This window comes from Athene cunicularia (genome assembly GCF_003259725.1).
Source record: "Athene cunicularia isolate RWA chromosome 1 unlocalized genomic scaffold, athCun1 chr1_part1, whole genome shotgun sequence".
Lineage (NCBI taxonomy): Eukaryota > Metazoa > Chordata > Aves > Strigiformes > Strigidae > Athene > Athene cunicularia.
Window position 1 is genome coordinate 127,802,280 of NW_020799091.1, and position 17,092 is coordinate 127,819,371.

General features: G+C 43.0%; 1 protein-coding gene across 1 annotated transcript in view; it reads right to left on the reverse strand.

Moving 5' to 3' along the window:
• The window catches only part of CLCN1 (chloride voltage-gated channel 1), a 39,535-nt gene extending 26,763 nt beyond the window's left edge, over window positions 1–12,772 (reverse strand). The window contains exons 1-7 of the mRNA XM_026852785.1: window positions 12,548–12,772; window positions 5,959–6,112; window positions 5,307–5,438; window positions 3,645–3,773; window positions 3,412–3,545; window positions 2,989–3,066; window positions 1,300–1,378 (exon numbers count right to left, since the gene is read on the reverse strand). Of these exons, the coding sequence (XP_026708586.1) occupies window positions 1,300–1,378; window positions 2,989–3,066; window positions 3,412–3,545; window positions 3,645–3,773; window positions 5,307–5,438; window positions 5,959–6,112; window positions 12,548–12,736 (895 nt within the window). The 5' untranslated portion in view covers window positions 12,737–12,772. The remainder of the gene's footprint in view (window positions 1–1,299; window positions 1,379–2,988; window positions 3,067–3,411; window positions 3,546–3,644; window positions 3,774–5,306; window positions 5,439–5,958; window positions 6,113–12,547) is intronic.
• Window positions 12,773–17,092: the final 4,320 nt, after the last annotated feature.

The window sequence follows — 17,092 nt, forward strand, 5'->3', positions numbered from 1 at the left end:
GTTTCTCTCAAGGTTTTTGGCAGATTTAACAAATTTTGCCTTGAAGCCTCAGGCTTCAGCTTAGGCTGTCCCCAACTTGCTATATTGCCCACATATACACAGATCTCAGCCTCTCTCTTGCTGAACCTCATTTTCTTCCTGGCACATGTTTTCTAAAGTTGTCAACTGAGGAACCTCTAATTTGTAGCTGACAAACTATGTTCCTCTTTTTTCTTTTTTTTTTTTTTTTTTTTTTTTTTTTTTTTTTAATAGCAAACCAGAGTAAATATCATTATTATTGTTTATGCAAGACTGTGTTTCTTTGTCAGCTAACTCATCCATTTGAAGACTAACAGGAAAATAGTGCGGAAAGAAGTAAAAACAACCTAGAAAAAGCATCACATTTCAAAAACTTCTTAAATTTCTGGGCACAATAACTGCAGAGAGAGGTTTGGTGCAGTGCATGGGGGGAGAGTGAAATGAAGGCACAAGAAAGAATGGAGAACATTTTAAGACAAACTATTTATGCATATATTTCCACTGTTTTAGGAAGAAGTTCCCACGTGCCTCTTGCACATATGCAGATTAAGGAAATTCCAGGACTGAGAAGACTAGTGCAAATGTGAGGTGAGGTAGGTAAATTTCCACATCTCTCCTTACAGCAGGATCATAGAAAGGTGGGAAGGGACCACTGGATGTTTCTCCTCCAACTGCCTGCTCAGAGTTGGGCTAATTCCAAGGCTATATCGGGTCCTTGTCCAGGTGAGTCCTGAACATTTCCAAAGACAGAGATTCCCTGGATCCTCTAGACATCTGTGCCAGTGCTGAACCACCCCTGGTGGAGGAACTTTTTTTTTTTATACACAGTCAGAATTTCTTTTGTTGCAAGTTGTGCCCATTGCCTCTTGCACTCTGCTGCTCTGAAAAAAGCCTGGATCAGTCTTGACTAAAATCCCCCTTTAGGTGGTTGATGACATCAGTTAGACCATCCCCCTTTAGCCTTTTCTCCTTTAGGCTGAGCAAACCCAGCTTCTTCAGCTTCTCCTCATATACTGTTACTTCAACCTCCCAGCTATCTTACTGGCCCTTCACACCTCTCTTATATGGCGAGCCCAAAACTTTACACAGTGAAGGAAATCAGCACATTAATAGGTGTCACTTTTCCTATAACCTTCCCTTTCTTTTAGTTACACATGAAAAGAAAGAACTCATGTTGCTGTGGAGAGGCATCTGCAGAGAACCTTTCCTGAGACCAGGAAATCTCACAGCCAGAGGCTAAATGAGCTGTACATTAAATGTCATATACAGGAAGACACTTGCCTCCAAGAGGAGCCCCGAAGCAACATCCAACTCCAACTGCGCAAGCTGCCACCAGGAAGTCGAACTGCCTATGCACATTCTGGAACAGAGTGCAGCCAGAGAAGAGCATGCTGGGGTTAGAGGAAGCAAAGCCAGGGGGTTAGGATCCAGAACAATGAAACAAAGCAGCAGCCAGCAGTAGATTCAGCCACTGCTATTAAAAATAGCAAGTTCTACACACTTTAGTGCGGTCTTTAGTACTGTCAGCTGGTTTTCATCAGTGACACTGGTTCTTATGCACACTCAGGATCTATTCAACTAGAACAGCGCCTCCCATTGTTGTATTTCACAGCCAGTTTCTGATAAAAAACCTGTATGTAAAGCAGCTCCTACATTTATCTTTATATGAAGTTAATAGATCTTTTTTATACAGCTAGTCAATACAGTGATCAGCCTGCAGAGGCTATGCTGCAACAGCAAAAGGCTAGATACAGTGTGTCTGTAATTACCAATGCTGTGTAAATTTGGCTTAAAGACCTGTCAGCTTGACTTCGGTGCCCGGGAAGCTGATGGAGTAGCTCATGCTAAACACCATCATGCAACACATGCAGGACAACCAGATGCTCAGGCCCAGTCAGTGTGGGTTTATGAAAGGCAGGTCCTGCTTGACAAACCTGATCTCCTCCTATGACAGAGCGACCTGCTTATTGGATGAGGGAAAGGCTGCTGGGGGGGGGTGGTTGATTGACATCTGGCTGAACATGAGCCAGCAGTGTGTCCAGGTGGCCAAGAAGGCCAATGGCATCCTGGCTTGTATCACAATTAGTGTGGCCAGCAGGGACAGGGAAGGGATCTTGCCCCTGTACTTGGTGCTGGTGAGGCCGCACGTTGATTACTGTGTTCAGTTTTGGGCCCCTCACTACAAAAAGGCCATTGAGTGACTCGAGCGTGTCCAGAGAAGGGCAACGGAGCTGGTGCAGGGTCTGGAGCACATGTCCTCTGAGGAGCGGCTGAGGGAACTGGGATTGTTTAGTCTGGAGAAGAGGAGGCTGAGGGGAGACCTTATGACCCTCTACAACTCCCTGAAAGGAAGCTGCAGAGAGCTGGTTTGAGCCTCTTTAGCCTAGTAGAAAGTGACAGGACAAGAGGGAATGGCCTCAAGCTGCGCCAGGGAAAGTTCAGGCTAGATATTAGGAAGCATTTCTTTGCAGAACGGGTTGTTAGGCGTTGGAATGGGCCGCCCAGGGAGGTGGTGGAGTCCCCGTCCCTGGAGGTGTTCAAGAGTAGGGTTGATTTGGAGCTTAAGGATATGCTGTAGGTGGGAACTGTGCTAGGCGAACAGTTGGACTAGATGATCTCCAGGGTCCTTTCCAACCTAGATGATTCTGTGATTGTTGTCTGCAGCTACTTTTTTATATAGAGAATGATCACAGTGCCAAGTTATAAGCATATTGAGGTTGAAAACATGTCAAATGCATATTCCTAACCAGCCTCTATGTAATTGGTAGGTAACATTGGTGGTCCTGCATAGTTATTTAACTTTATATCTGGCCTCCCACTAGCACTTTGGCTTGTATTTTACTGCTCTATAGCAGCACAGTGAAATACAATCCATATGTTTCCTCTCTATTTTGTGGCCTACCAATACTATCCTATGTGTCTTAGGAGTTCAGCCTGTGGAAAAGCTCTATGCAGAGACATGTGCCTTACCTCATACACACCACAGAAGATTGACATGAACTTGCTGAGTACTGCAGCACAGATACTGGCAATATGCACAAAAGGACCCTGCAAGAGAAGGGGAGGAGGAAATCAGAGAGGGTTTCCCTCTGGTTACTGACAACCATTTAGCCATTGAAGATCTCATAATTTCTCTTTGACCATCTCAGCCAGTACTCCAATTTCCTTTTTCTTTCCTCTCAAAGATTACCTGACTTGAGTACTCTGATGTTTTCTATATCAAGCCTTTCAAAGTGGAAGGAAAATGGACAGTGGAAGATAAGCATTGGTGGAAGGAGCAGAACTTTGAGAAGAGTAATGGTGGCAAAAGAAAGAAAACATTTACAGACTCTTCTTCCACAGACAACCTCCCAGACCATGGCCACTACTGCACATGAAAACAGCAATATTTACCTCTTTCCCCACAGGCATGCCACTTCCAAGCCCAGCTGTGAGGCCCACAACTTTGGCCAAAAAAGCTTTGAGAGTGAGATACTCCTTGAGGACCACTCCTCTCATAATGGTCTTGAGCTCTGGGATCCCAGACCCTGAAAACAACAGCAGAGCAGGAGATGAACAAAACCTGCAGGCAAATGGAATAAGAAAAATGAGACAGAAACAGATCTTGCCATGCCTTCTGCCCTCACCAACAGCCTGTGGAGAGACGAGGTGGCAGAAAATGGCCGCAAACAGAATAAGAACAAGTGGATACGTGACCCACGCCAGATACTGCATAGGAACATTCGGGTGCAGCACTCTGTACATCCACTTGTAGGCTGTAGGGAGACAAACAAAGAAGTTGTCAATAATCACAGCAGCTGCAAACAGGTTGGTATACATCAAAGAATCACACACTTGCTAAACGTGCCCATGCTAAATCCCCCTGAGAAATGCCATTCTAAAAGTCCTCATTTTCTAAGACAAGTCTTGTTACATTTTGAGTATGAGTTCTCAAATAAAACAGGCATTTTGCAGGAATGGATAGAAGTGGCTCCCTGTTCTGAAATACTATTAATACCTGTGCCAAAATGTGATGTAAGAGGTGTGTTACATGCAGTTGTGAGGATGAATCACTGCACAGCATCCTTTTGTTTGGCAGCCTGAGGGCCTTATGCAGGTCCTGAAGGACAGTAAAGTAGTCCGCCAATACCTAGTGCTCTCTGCTCCATCTCAATCACATTAAAAATTGTTCCTTCATAAAAAACTATCTTAAAAGGCTGATTTTCATGAAGGGAGCTATGTCAACTGTTAAAACAGCAGTGATACCGTTGTTCAGATAGGTACAACAGCATGAGCTGCCAAGAATCCAAACTGAACTGCAGCTCCTGTGCAGTTCATCTTCTTTGCTTGAGCTGGATCCACATACAACAGGAGGCTGAGACTTGGTGGAGGGAAAGGAAAAAAAAAACAACACAAAGGACTTGGTGTAAAGGACAGAGGGTCTCTGCAACTGGTAGGGTAAACCAGATGCCTGGTAGATGGGGAAGTTCTAGAGGGAGGAACACTGGGCTGAACTAATATTGGGAGCTTTGAGGAACTGCAGTGTCTGGTGGACATGAGCGTCCAAGAGCGCTGAGAAGAAAGTGTTTGTGTACATGTGCAGATGAGGATTAGGACACTGAGGTTAAGGACAAAGAAACAGTGCACTTATGATAATGGGATGGGGGCAATGTGTGTGCACTGAGATGAGGTCAAGGGGACTAAAATATCTTGTTATAGATTACAAAGGGGAGAGGGACCACAGGAAAAATGTGGGGAAGGGATATAAGGCAGTGGTTAGGAGATCTGTGTAAAACCAGCCAAAGGAGAGAGCACTATGTGGCCAGGTAGCAGGAAACTACAGGGCACTGTATAAATAAAAACTGGAAAGAACAATAATGAGGTAAAAGCAGAAACAGTGTCAGGAGGGCATCTCAGAGCCCCTTCATCTCCCAATCCCCTATGTACTCAATATTTCTGGGGACAATGGGAACCAGTATAATAGGAAGGAGCACAGTACCACTTCTCTGTGCCCTACATATTCAAGGGAGTAGGAGGGAAAGGGAGTCAAAATAATGGTTTGACTCATCATAAGCATATCCTTTGCTTCTGCCTGCTTGCTTCCAAGTTTTTTCCTGCCATCTCTTTAAAGAACCTCTCCCTAGTTAACCTTTTCTTTACCATTATGTTGCAAGTACTTCAGACTTCCTGGGCAGGGAGGGGTGAGAATGGGACACTGATATTAAAGAGGGAGGAACATTGGTCACTGGGCTTTGTAAAACATTTGTATCATCGACAGTGTGCATTTGCAACACCTGAATGGGACTCACCCTGTAGGCTCTTCGCACTGGCATAGTCCATTCCCCAGCTCACCAACGCCATGACCAGACCCAACAGAATCAAGAAAATCCAGTCTTCTCCAAGCTTCTTGGTAACATATTTTTGGATGTGTCTAGCACAGTCTGTGGAGGGAAGAGCAAACCAGAAAAATTGAGAGAACATAGATGAAGCCTGTGTCTGTCTCTCCTCTCCTATGCTGAGAGCTGACTACAAAAAGGATTTATTTGGAAGCATCATGTGCTTCATGTTGAAGGACTGGTACCCATCCCTGTCTTATACAGTCCTGCAAAATCTTATGGAGCTTAAAAAAAAAAAAAAAGGTGGAGGGGAGTGGGGCAGAATTCAACATCTTAAGCACTAGCAGCAAAAATTTGACATGTCTTTTTCCTCCTATTACAGAGTTCTGTTGTAGAATAAATTATTAACTTGGGAGTGGTCTTTTTTCCAAACAGATCTCAGCTTTTCCTATGATGAAATCTTACATGAAAAAGACTTTTTGATTCACTGTAATTCCTTTTCCTTCCTTCCCTGCTACTCCCCAGTCACAATTTTCTTGTCTTTTTGGCCTTGCTTAAATTCCATCTCTGTGGCTGGCCTGCCCAATATCTGGTTATAGAGTAATGAAAGATTAATTGCCCCTACCTTGACATTTGGAATATTGCTCTTCTTTGATCTCTACTTCACTCTCACGTTTCAGGGGTCTTTCATTGTTCTTTTGGATCTGCTTCTTATTCAGTAGTTTTGCTGCTTCCTTCTCTGCAAAGTCGGTTATCTGGTCTGTGTATTGGCCATAAAGCTAGAGGAGCAGAACGCAAGAGAGATCAAAAGGCAAGGGCAAGGCAAGTGCTCCTTCATAAATAGCACTAAAGATGAAAAGGTATCTAGATCTACTAAAAGTCCGAGGTGCAGACCCAAATGTACCCAAGCAGGGAGACAGACACAGAATCTCTCAGACAGATGCAGCTCATCTTTTTTTTTTTTAAATTTATTTTTATTTTATTTTATTTTATTTTATTTTATTTTATTTTAATTATTTTATTTTTCCTTTCTGGTTCTCTCTTCATTATCTCTCCAAAATCTTTTCATCACCTTTTTGGGAGTACAAGTTATGATCACAGAAATTTAATTGCTTTCAAACAGTCTGAGAAAGAGCTGGGTGTGGTATGAAGAGATTGGGCAGGCTTTCTGAAGGTACAAAAGAAGCTCAAAAGAGTTCACATTCAGGCTGCCACCCTCAGGGCTGTCTCACAGATTTCAGCAGCACTGTAAAACTCTCTAAAGGTTTTGAGAGGTATTACACTATGAAACAGGCTGCAGGAATGTTCTGCATCTGTTCCTCCTGCTGCCAAGGAATGCTTAACAGGACACCCAGCCACTGATGGTGCCCGCAGAGGAAAAGAAGCAGTATCAGCTCAGAAATATTACAGGGCACTGCACACGTCCTCCCATTATTTACCCAAATCATCATGCTAAATCCTCACATATCTCCAGTTTCTCTGAATTTCTAACTACTTAATCTAGTCTTTGTCTTCAGATACTAACCTTGAAATGCAATTGGTTACATGCAATTCACAACTATCTACATGCATTTACCAATGACATTTCATACACAGATCTGTAGTGCAATTGGCAGTTGTGCTGTCTTGTCAACAACGAGGTCTCAAGGGAGCTTGAAGGATCCTGACTGTGTCCCTGTGTTTGTTTATCAGATTCTCTGAAGAGCATCTATCTCACCTCATTCTTTCAAAGTATGGGTGGGGAAGGTGGGCATTTGACAAGCAAAGAATAAGTCTCTTCACCTCACATCTCCTTCAGTGAACCAGCTTTGGCTTTACTTGAGGTCAGGCTGTCACCTGAAGCATGGCACTTCCAACCTGCAAGAAGGTGACCCTTTGCATCCTGCCCAGCACAACATCTGCTTCTCTAACATTTTCTGAGTGTCAGCAGGAGAAATACCTTGATCAGCAGGAGAAATACCTTGATCAGCAAAACCAGACACTTTCAGCTGGAGAATTACAAGACACATAAGCAGTGCCATGCACTTAAGAGACATTTTTATTTGACAATTTCATGTCTCCTCCTTTCAGACTGACACAGGAGATGTTGCTGCTGTTACCTTGAGATCAAATAGACTCAAAGTCTCAAAGAAATATTTACACTGGAGGGCACCTCTGGAGGTTTCTAGTCCAAGCCTCTGCTCACAGCACATGAACTGCAAAGCCATATCAGGCTGCTCATGATCTTCTCCAAGCAACTCCTAAACATCTCCAAGGGTTGAAATTCCCCCGATTCTCAGCACCTGTTTCAGTGCTCTACCAATTCATGTTTCCACATAACAAATATGACCAAAGATCCTAAGTAGTTTATTTATCTGCATATATTCCTCAAGAGACACTTGAACCATGTGAAATAGCTCCTTTCAAAAACCCTAGTGTTTTTTAACAGAACACACACCTAGGCTTTTTAAAATCATCCTGTTCTGAGGGTGGCTTATCTGCTGTCTCTTAAACAAATTGAACATCTGAAAGTATTCCTCCCTTCATTACTGTATTGGAAGCTGACAAATTTAATGGTAATTATTAACCATATGATTATCAACACACCCTAGGCAAACTAAGCAAAGCATACTCTTTGCAGTGAGGCATGGCCATGCTCTGAGCCCCATAATACAGACAGGACAGCGAAACGTCATGTTGAAGAACTTCATATACAGGGTAAGCTGTGACATACAGAATCCAGTCCTAAACAGCAGACTGCTGCTTTTGTTCTCTTACTATTTTGGCCAGAAATGCCAAGTACTATCAGATTTTAGACAAATGCATCTTCACATCACCTCAGCTAATGTTTCATTGCCTTTACATGGTCATGAGGGGTCGGTTTATATCAAATACATATTAATCCAAACTATGAACTCAAACCCATGCCAAGTATGATCTTCAAATTAGAATCTTTCATCTGCCCACATGGAACAGCATGGCAGTATAATAGTATGACTGGTTAAAATCCTCATACGGTATCCTAGTTGACTGTTTCTATCTGGCTGGAAAATGCTGGGAAAAAATGAGTTAGTTTCCAGAAACAAAAATGAACGTTCTGTCTTGGAGAACAAGTTAGTCTCAATTCACTTAATGCTTCACACATGTGCTTTGCTTCTCCAGGACTTTGGCCCTATTTAAAATGATAGGAGATTTTGGGATAGACAAAGAATCTGGAAATTGGAGGATGACCTTAAAACAAAATTAGGTTAGGCAATAAATATCCACTCTATTAGAAGACACGTAAAACTAAAAATATAGCACAGTAGGACTTAGACTGTTCCTTCTTCTGATGCTCCCTCGCTAACACAAGGTTTCTGAGCAACAGAAAAACTGGAGTGAATTTTAAAATTTATCAATTACCACTTAAAAGTTTGATCCAGAAAAGGTACTACCATGCCTAGCTTAGCTAAATGCCAAGTGACACCATAATAACGGTGCAAAACTAGCTGAACCACTAAAGGGGTGGGGTGGGGGAATCCCAAAAGCATCCAGGGAGAAAGTGCAACAGAGTAAAGTTCATTTTGAGGGAGGAAGCATTTAATAATATTAAATGTAAACCAGCAGGGTTTGTCTTTTCAAAAAGATGGGGACATTTCATTGCTTGAGTAATGGGGGAAACACTGCACAGAATCTCAGGGGAAAAAGTATGCACAGCACCACAATCTCAAGATTCTTCTGGGAGCTATTTTCTGAGAGCTCAGTACCTGCATAAAACTGCCCTCTCCTTACGGCCAAAGTCTAAGCTATTTCTCATGCCATTCAGATTGAACAATGTTCTCCACAGCATAGTCCAGTCCTGAAATCCCTTCCCCCAGCACTGTCAGTGCAGACTTTCAGTCTGCTGCTCCTGGCCGTTGAGGAAGTATTGAGCTCGACTGCTCATCCCTCTCCCACCTTGCAGCCATCCTGCTGTTCCTGAAATTATCCTTGTTTGTTTGTTTGTTTGTTTGTTTGTTTGTTTTCCTGATGGATCACAAAAGAGTTGCCATATTTGGTCTCAAAGGGGAAACCTTTCAAAACTCACTTTGTAAGTAAATTTAAATGTCAGTAAAAAGTCTAGGCTCAACTGCTTGGACATAGACCCAATGAGGCACATGTGAGGGGTGGGGGCAGCAATAAAATAGCTGTTCTTCCTGAAGAACAGGAGGCAAATGGGAGATCTAACAGATCTCCTAAGGGTGAGGAGATCTCCTAAGGGTGAGGTGAGTTGGAGAGAAACATCAGAGTTCTTGGAGAGGCACAGTGAAGGACAAAAGGAAAAAGGTATAATTTGCAAGAAAGGAAAGTCTATGAAAAAAGAAAACATGTCGCCATCCACCCCTTCTTGGGGGTGGTTCAACACAGGAACAAGTGCCCAGGGCAGTTGAGTAAACTTCAGTCTTGGAGATGTTCAGAACGTTTGTGGACAACTGCCTGAACAACCTGACCTAGCTTTGGAGTCAGCCCTGCTGTGAATAGGGGCTTAGACTAGAGACCTTCAGAGACCCCTCCCACCTACATCTTTCTGTGAGTCTGTTATTCTGTATTACTGCATTGCCTAATTACTTATTACACATTCTCCCCCCCTATACCCCATCTGTGTATTGCTGAGTGAGGTCTCTGCCATGAACACTCTTTCTGTAGTCACGAATAACACAGATTCTAAATACTTCACCAGCTGTAGCTGCTTTCTTATGCAGAAAGAAAACAATATAAAATCCTACAGTGTGTGAGAATGTATTTTTATCAATGTATATTACATCATCTATCATATATCTGTCATCTTAGTTGTCCAAAATTGTATATATATTACTATTATTATCCTACTACTATTATTATTTTTTTATCTATTAACCACTATTTGAATTTTGACCATCGCTTATCTGAAGGTTCCGGGCCAAAGACCAAGATTTCACTGTTCTGTGGCCTGTGTAAACCCAATCAAATCACTGAGCCAGTCTGAAATAGCTTACAAACTACATATAAAACAGAAGGCAACAGTTAGCAAAAGAAAAGGGCACAACAGAATCAAAATCTCTCTCGCCAACCCTTTTTTCACATGCCAGTGGGGAAAGAAATCTTGATGGTTACTCTGCACAGAAATGGATGAAAACATGTTCAGCAGGATGTTTTTCATGTTAATAATGTAAGTCTGCATGTTTGTACAAGGTGTACTTTCACACGCATATTTATACTTTATCTGCATGTGCATGAATGGCTAGCAAAATACACATATGCACAGCAAGCCTGGTTTTGCCAGAGTATGTCTGCATACAGAGTTTTGTACATAAATGTACATCCACATGTGTACTTGATTATGTAAAAGAATTTCTAGAGCTTATTTTCTAGTAAATCTATAAATAGGGCTGTCTGCTTTTTAGATTGCAATTTGTGTTCACAAATGCAGGTTTGCCTGGGGACATTACTGCCTGAAGAAGCACATGGGAATGCATTTGGTGATAAGCTTGCTTGTGCGTGAGGCTGTCTACATGCACTGACCAGTGTGCCTCTGGAGCTAGATCAGATCAGATCAAGTGCCAGATAGCATGAGCACAGAGGTGGGTTGTATTGCCTCACTGTGTCACCAGGTGCTGTGAGAGTGGCTTTAGAGGTGTGAGACCAGCATACCAGGTCGATGCATGTGAACCGGGATGGTTTTGTGCTTGGATGTTCTTAATTGGAGAAACAGTTTGTATCCCACAACTATACCCCCCCACCCCCCCGCCCCCAACTTAGTAACAGTTCATGTAATTCGAGGTGCATTTCCTTCTCCCACCTCAGCTCTCCAGCACTAGGCATTGCTCCACTCACACCCCACATCTCCTTCCCACCACCTGCCCCTGCCTCAGGCCCTGTGCAGCAATAGGTGGGGATGCGAAGGCTGAATCCCAGTGGAGCTCAGCTCCAGCTGCATGGGTGTACACACCCCTCCATCCCATCCCGCCCCACACTCACACTGTTAGTGTGGCTGCTGCAGCCAAACCATTGCCTTGTGTTAGTGTAAATAACACATAAACTGTTCGAGTCAGACCTCTGGCCAGACACCTTCCCATTTTTGCTGCTGCTTCCAAATCAGCCAGGGAGTGGTTTTGGAAGGGTTTAGTGTAGGAGACATTTGCAAACTCTCAGATGTTTTAGACAATTTTGGAAGAGAAATTCCTGAACGTGGCCATGGAACTGACTCTGTAATCTTTTGCCATGTAGCACATATAATCTTACTGGGATGCTTATCTACTGGAAGATATTTTATTGCTGGCAAATGTAACTTTTTCCCTATCAGCAAATCACAAAAGTTTTCAGGAGATGATGAATGCATTCCCTCCCTCATCCCCCTATCATTCACCTAAGTGTTCATGTAAAGGGATTTTAATTCATGTAAGGAGAAACATCCATTTCTGTATGAATTTCACATTCACACCCTCTCTCCCTCATCATTTGACTTGACTGGATCCTTCATTTCTCTAAAGCCCTCTCACGTCAGCTTAGTCTGAGCAAAGTGGTAGGAAATAAGAGACCAGGACTTTCTTGTAAAACCTTCCTTTTGCAGGAAGCTGCCCCAAAAGGAGAGGTAGAGGGGATACAGAGGGTAATGGAACAAGAAGACACAACCAGAGCACATCTATGTCCCAGATATTTTTCTGAACTGCTGCTTGTATGAACCAGAGCAAGTGTCTGGTCAAATTTAAGGGCTAGAAAATCTCTCACAGCTCCCCTAAAGCTACCAAAACTATCAATATACATGTATGAATCTATGACTATGAATTGCTTTTTGGTCAGAGAAAAGTCAGAACAGAGCTCTGCATGACTTTCCAACTGTGCAGATAGATACCCATCTATATACATCACTGCTCTCTTTGGTTTTATTCCTTCTTCTGCTCTACTTAATATCACTGTGTAGCTGAAGGTAGCTGCAGTTTCTCTCTGCTGTTAGAAATACATTAATGGTCTGGCTGATTTTCCCATTCCCAGCTTGCCCATTCTAACTCTCTTTGTGTCCATGGCAGGTGAAAATGACCCCTGACAGGAAATGCTGATGTAAGTACAACCATGAAAGTCAATGCCTGACCTGGGAGTCAGCAAGCGAAGGGGAGAGTTGGTAGGATTGTAATGGACAGGGATGTGTGCTCTACCAGTACTGTTCTGGGAGCCCCAAGAGACTGTGTGATCCCAGGAAAACCTGTGCTGCCACAAACATCCCAGTTGTCCAGCCCTACCTGTGGGTAGCTGAGGGAGTTCTCCAGGTAGTGCAGGTCGTCCCCTGTCCCCCCGGCCTCGCGTCCTGCCTCCAAAGGTATCCCGTAACGGGTGCATTTCTCAAAGCAGACATAGTCGTATTGCGGTGTGCCCCCCCCCAAAGCTGACTTCGATCTGGGGTCCTGCGTCATGGTCTCTGAGCTCTCCATGCCTCTACTCTTCCACAAGCTTGGTTGTAATGGAGCTGCTGCTCTGGGCCTTACCTAGAACCACCTCATGTTCTGGCCAAGAGCATGGCCTCCGAGCTTTCTTCTGCTCCCTTCTTCCTTTCTTTCTCTCCTCAGACCACTCTGACTTGTCCTGTTCCTGCCTCACTTTCTCTCTGCCCCTCCTCCTCCTTGTGCCTCTCTCACTTTCCCCCCTCCCTGCCCAAAGGCAGTGATTGCAGGGTTTAACTATATTTATAGCAACCTTCCTCTGCCACATGATTCTCCAGTGCTGTGTCTGATCTCAGCAAAAGGCACTGACTCTGATGGGATTGAATATCAGGTGTGGGCAAGAGGGGAACTCCTGAAGGAGAGAGAAGGGGAAGGGGGGAAGGGAGGAAAGAAAGTGGTAAGACAGAGCGAGCTAGAAGGACAGAGACAAGAAACAGACCGGAGGAAGCAGAAATGGTTATCCAGGAGATCTTTTCTTTCATACCTCCCCATCCTGAGCAAGCCACATTCACAATGAGAACAAAATTCAGTGGACTTCCTCTTTGTCTTCCCAGATACCAGGTGTCCATAGGACTGAGTGACAATCATAAAGATGCCAGCAACTGTGGTGAGATAGAAAAAGGTGGGTGCACACTCAGTGTCCCAACACAATTTTTCTAAGTCCATGGTCCACAAGAGAAAGAGCAAGCCCCAACAGAGAAGTCAGGCATCCCTGTAAACTGCTGAGCATTTACAGCCTTTCCATGTGCCCTTATGAAGAACACTTTACACTTCTGAAGAATGTCACCAAACTTCTCTGTGGGTATTCAATTATAAGTATATACAGAACTTTATTCTTCCTGATGTTCATTTTTCCACAGGCTATAGCATTCAGCAGCTTTTCCTCTCCACTCTGCCACTTGTTTCTCAGCCAGGCAAAAAAAGCAATGAGTTCAGCCAACACCAATGAGCTACCAAACAGTAACAGAAATGAGAAGCATGTTCCAGCAACATGGTCTGGAGACACCTCCCAGTACTGTCAGTGTGCTGCTTGTAACCATGTCTTTTGATGGCTATTAATCAATGAAGAACAGTGAGTTCAAGATCCTAGAAATTGTGTACAAGAAAAGAAGACTCTTCATGACTCACAGTCACTAAAGAGCTCCCATTAACTCCTTCATTCTCCTCTTGTACACAATCACTTCTCCAGAATAATGGTATCCAAGCTTCTCCCACAGCAGGATCAGAGTTTTGCAGGCAGGATGAGGGACAGAGAGAAGCAAAACACCCTTCTTTTGGGTCAGAACAGTAGTCTCATTATTTCAATTTGCAGACCTCTGTAAAACATTTCTCCTGTAGGCTCACTGTGCTTTTTTTCAGTCTGCATGGTCCTTGAGAGTGGGGTGCAAAGAAAGTCTCCAAGAGGAAGACACACTTGATTTCCTCCATAAACCACCTCCCCACCTCCTCCAATGTTTCTGCTAACAATATCCATTAGCAATAAAATCCATATGGATATTTTAGTCTGTGCAACGCACACCTGGTGGCAGGCCAGGCAAGCTCTGAATATTTACAAAAGCAGTATCAGTACTGCTTCAAAACATATAGTCATATAGTTTCATTCTCACCATCACTCACTTTACTTTCAATAAGCAATGTTTCCTGGAAGAAGACTGTGGCCTATCACTAGGACAAACCTTAAATGAACCACCTTAAAGAAGACATTCTAAGTCACTGTTTCTAGGAAATCAGAGAACATTTGGGTATCCTTATAGATTTCAATCATAAAGGCATTAACTGCTCCCAACCTATTGAGATTCTTTGGAAGACCAATGTCACAATGGCTTACATAAAAAATTATGTATAGCATATACTATATAGTGTATAAAATATAAAAAGCTCTATAGAATATAAATGTTGAACATATGTAGAAAACCTAAAGACCAATAAGCCCCAGCAAACATCATGTACTACAGCACCAGATCTTTAGTTACTATTACGTTTACTGGAGGAGAACACTCATCACAGCCATTGGAGTAAACTAATAGGAACAAGGTGCACTTTTCTAGTTCTTGTTTTTCAAAAGGCACAAGAATAGCACATCAGAAATTTCTTCAGTATAAAAAGAACCCCCTACTGCCAGCTAATCAAGCTCTACTGTCTGTCTTGTATGATACTGTTGTAGAATTTCCATGGAAAATAATTATGTAATTATAGCCTAAAATAAGATGATCCTATACTACAAAGTTTTTTCCAAGAACTGTCCCTCTCAGCCTCCAAACTGGCTTCAGCCTCACTCACCTCATCAACAAAAGCATGAAGGACACCAAGGCCAGCATTCACCAAATAGCTCTAGATGCTACTCAAACAAGAAACCTTTCCTATCCTTATGAGGAAGACAACCCACAAAAACTCTGTGCCCTCATTTGTACTTTTCACAGTGTAATATACCTCATCCAGTGCACCAGATGGTAGGCTGATAAATATATAGATGAAACTGAACAGTCATTGTGCACACAGTGGTACATGTGTGCACTCTTAGGACCTAGCTCTAAGGACATCTGCAGCTAAGGACCTAGCATTTATCTAATTCCCAGTGGGAGAGAACAACTCATCAAATGATCTCTCTACCTCTCATCTCTGTACCCAGATACTGTCTAACAAGGAAGAGACTGAGAACTGAAATTCACCATTCCCATGCATGACAAAATATATGCCATCTGTACAGATACTGGATTTATGTCACATTATTTCCTGTGTCCTGAACACTAATCTTATCATGCTCCACTCCCCTCTCCCTCTTTCCCCTAGGAGGAAAGTACTTTGTCAGCTCTCTGAGCACCATTAACATTTTTTCTATTCCAGAAGGCAGCTGTAATATTTTGTCACAGCCTTACTGACACTATAGTTAAATTCAAAACAGCTACTCTCAACTTGTATTTGCTTTGAGATCTGCTGCTTCTATTTCAGACTCAAAGAACTTGTGGGCCCAACAGCTTGCCCACTTTTTCCAGTGGCACAGCTGACCTAATGAAAGGTATTGTTCCAGCTCTACCCATTGTCTTGTCCATGTTTTCAGATCATCAGAATCCCAAATTACAGAATACTGAGCACTCTGCCCAGCTACTGCGCTCACCCAGCAACCGCTGTCCAATATCCCTTATCACTTTTTGTGTAATTTCCTGCCACAGTTCTTTACGTATTTTCTTTTCTGCTCATCTGTCCTGCTTTCTACTACCAAGGCCTAGTTCTGCCCTTCTACCAGGACACAGCAATTAGTACTGCTGTTGCTTGAGAGGTTACCAACAGTCTCAGGAGATCAGCACAGAAAAGGACTAAGATTTTAAGAAAGAGGAAGATGTAATAATAATCTTACAGTAGTCACAAACACAGATGACCTGTACACAGGCTTGACTCCTGAAAGGGCTCACAAAAGTGCCTAGATTGCCCCACAGCACACAAGAGGAAGGGTATACAACCTGCTCACACGCCAGGTTCTTTGCATATTACAGGTCCTAGAAGGACTCCAAAGTTTGCTTTTGTGGTATTTCCTTCAAGGAGGATGTCTTCATGACAGATGAAACTACAGCTGCAGCCCAAATTAGGGTCTTAGGTGAGGAAAAAGAAAGGAATAGAAGTTAGAAGAACTCTCACCCAAGATGGGTCTTTTCTCCAGTCAGCCATCTATCTTTCTCTCTCCTCTTCCCAGTTTTCTCTCAGGTCTCCCTTTCTCTGACTTTATTTTTTTCTCCTGATTGGTTTTCAGGATGCAAAAATATAATTCCTAGTCTTCCCATACTACTGCCTTTATAGTGAAAACTCTGAGAGTATAGGGGGAGGGGTCATTGAAGACTCACACTTTTCTCATGGTCCTGCCCCAGGAGATTTATCACCTGAAATCCCAGTGCTATTAATCAACAGTGACAAGCTTAATGTTGTTCCCTGTGCCCTGCCCACAAAATTATCAGACATCAGACTGATGAGCCTTCTGCTCATATTAGAGCTTGTTTGTTTGTTTGTTTCTCTAGCAGATTCATCCTAAAAGATCTAGACCACTTCATAACCTCACTGTATACAAACCTTATGACCCACCACAAGACTGCAGCTTCCTCTGGAATGAAACATAACGTCCATTTTTCAGCTGCCACCAATACTGCATACACAGACATTACAGCAGATAGTGACGCAGAGCCCTGAAAGAAGTTTAATTTGTGGAGGCAGTTATTGTTACTCAGAACCATGGATGCAGAATAGAAAAGCAGTCATTTAAGAATAAAGAAAAATAATATTCTGTGCTTAAGAGAGCTAAATCCAAGAGGTTCGTAAGGCTGTGAAGGAGATAATATAAAAGATAAGCTATATCTTATA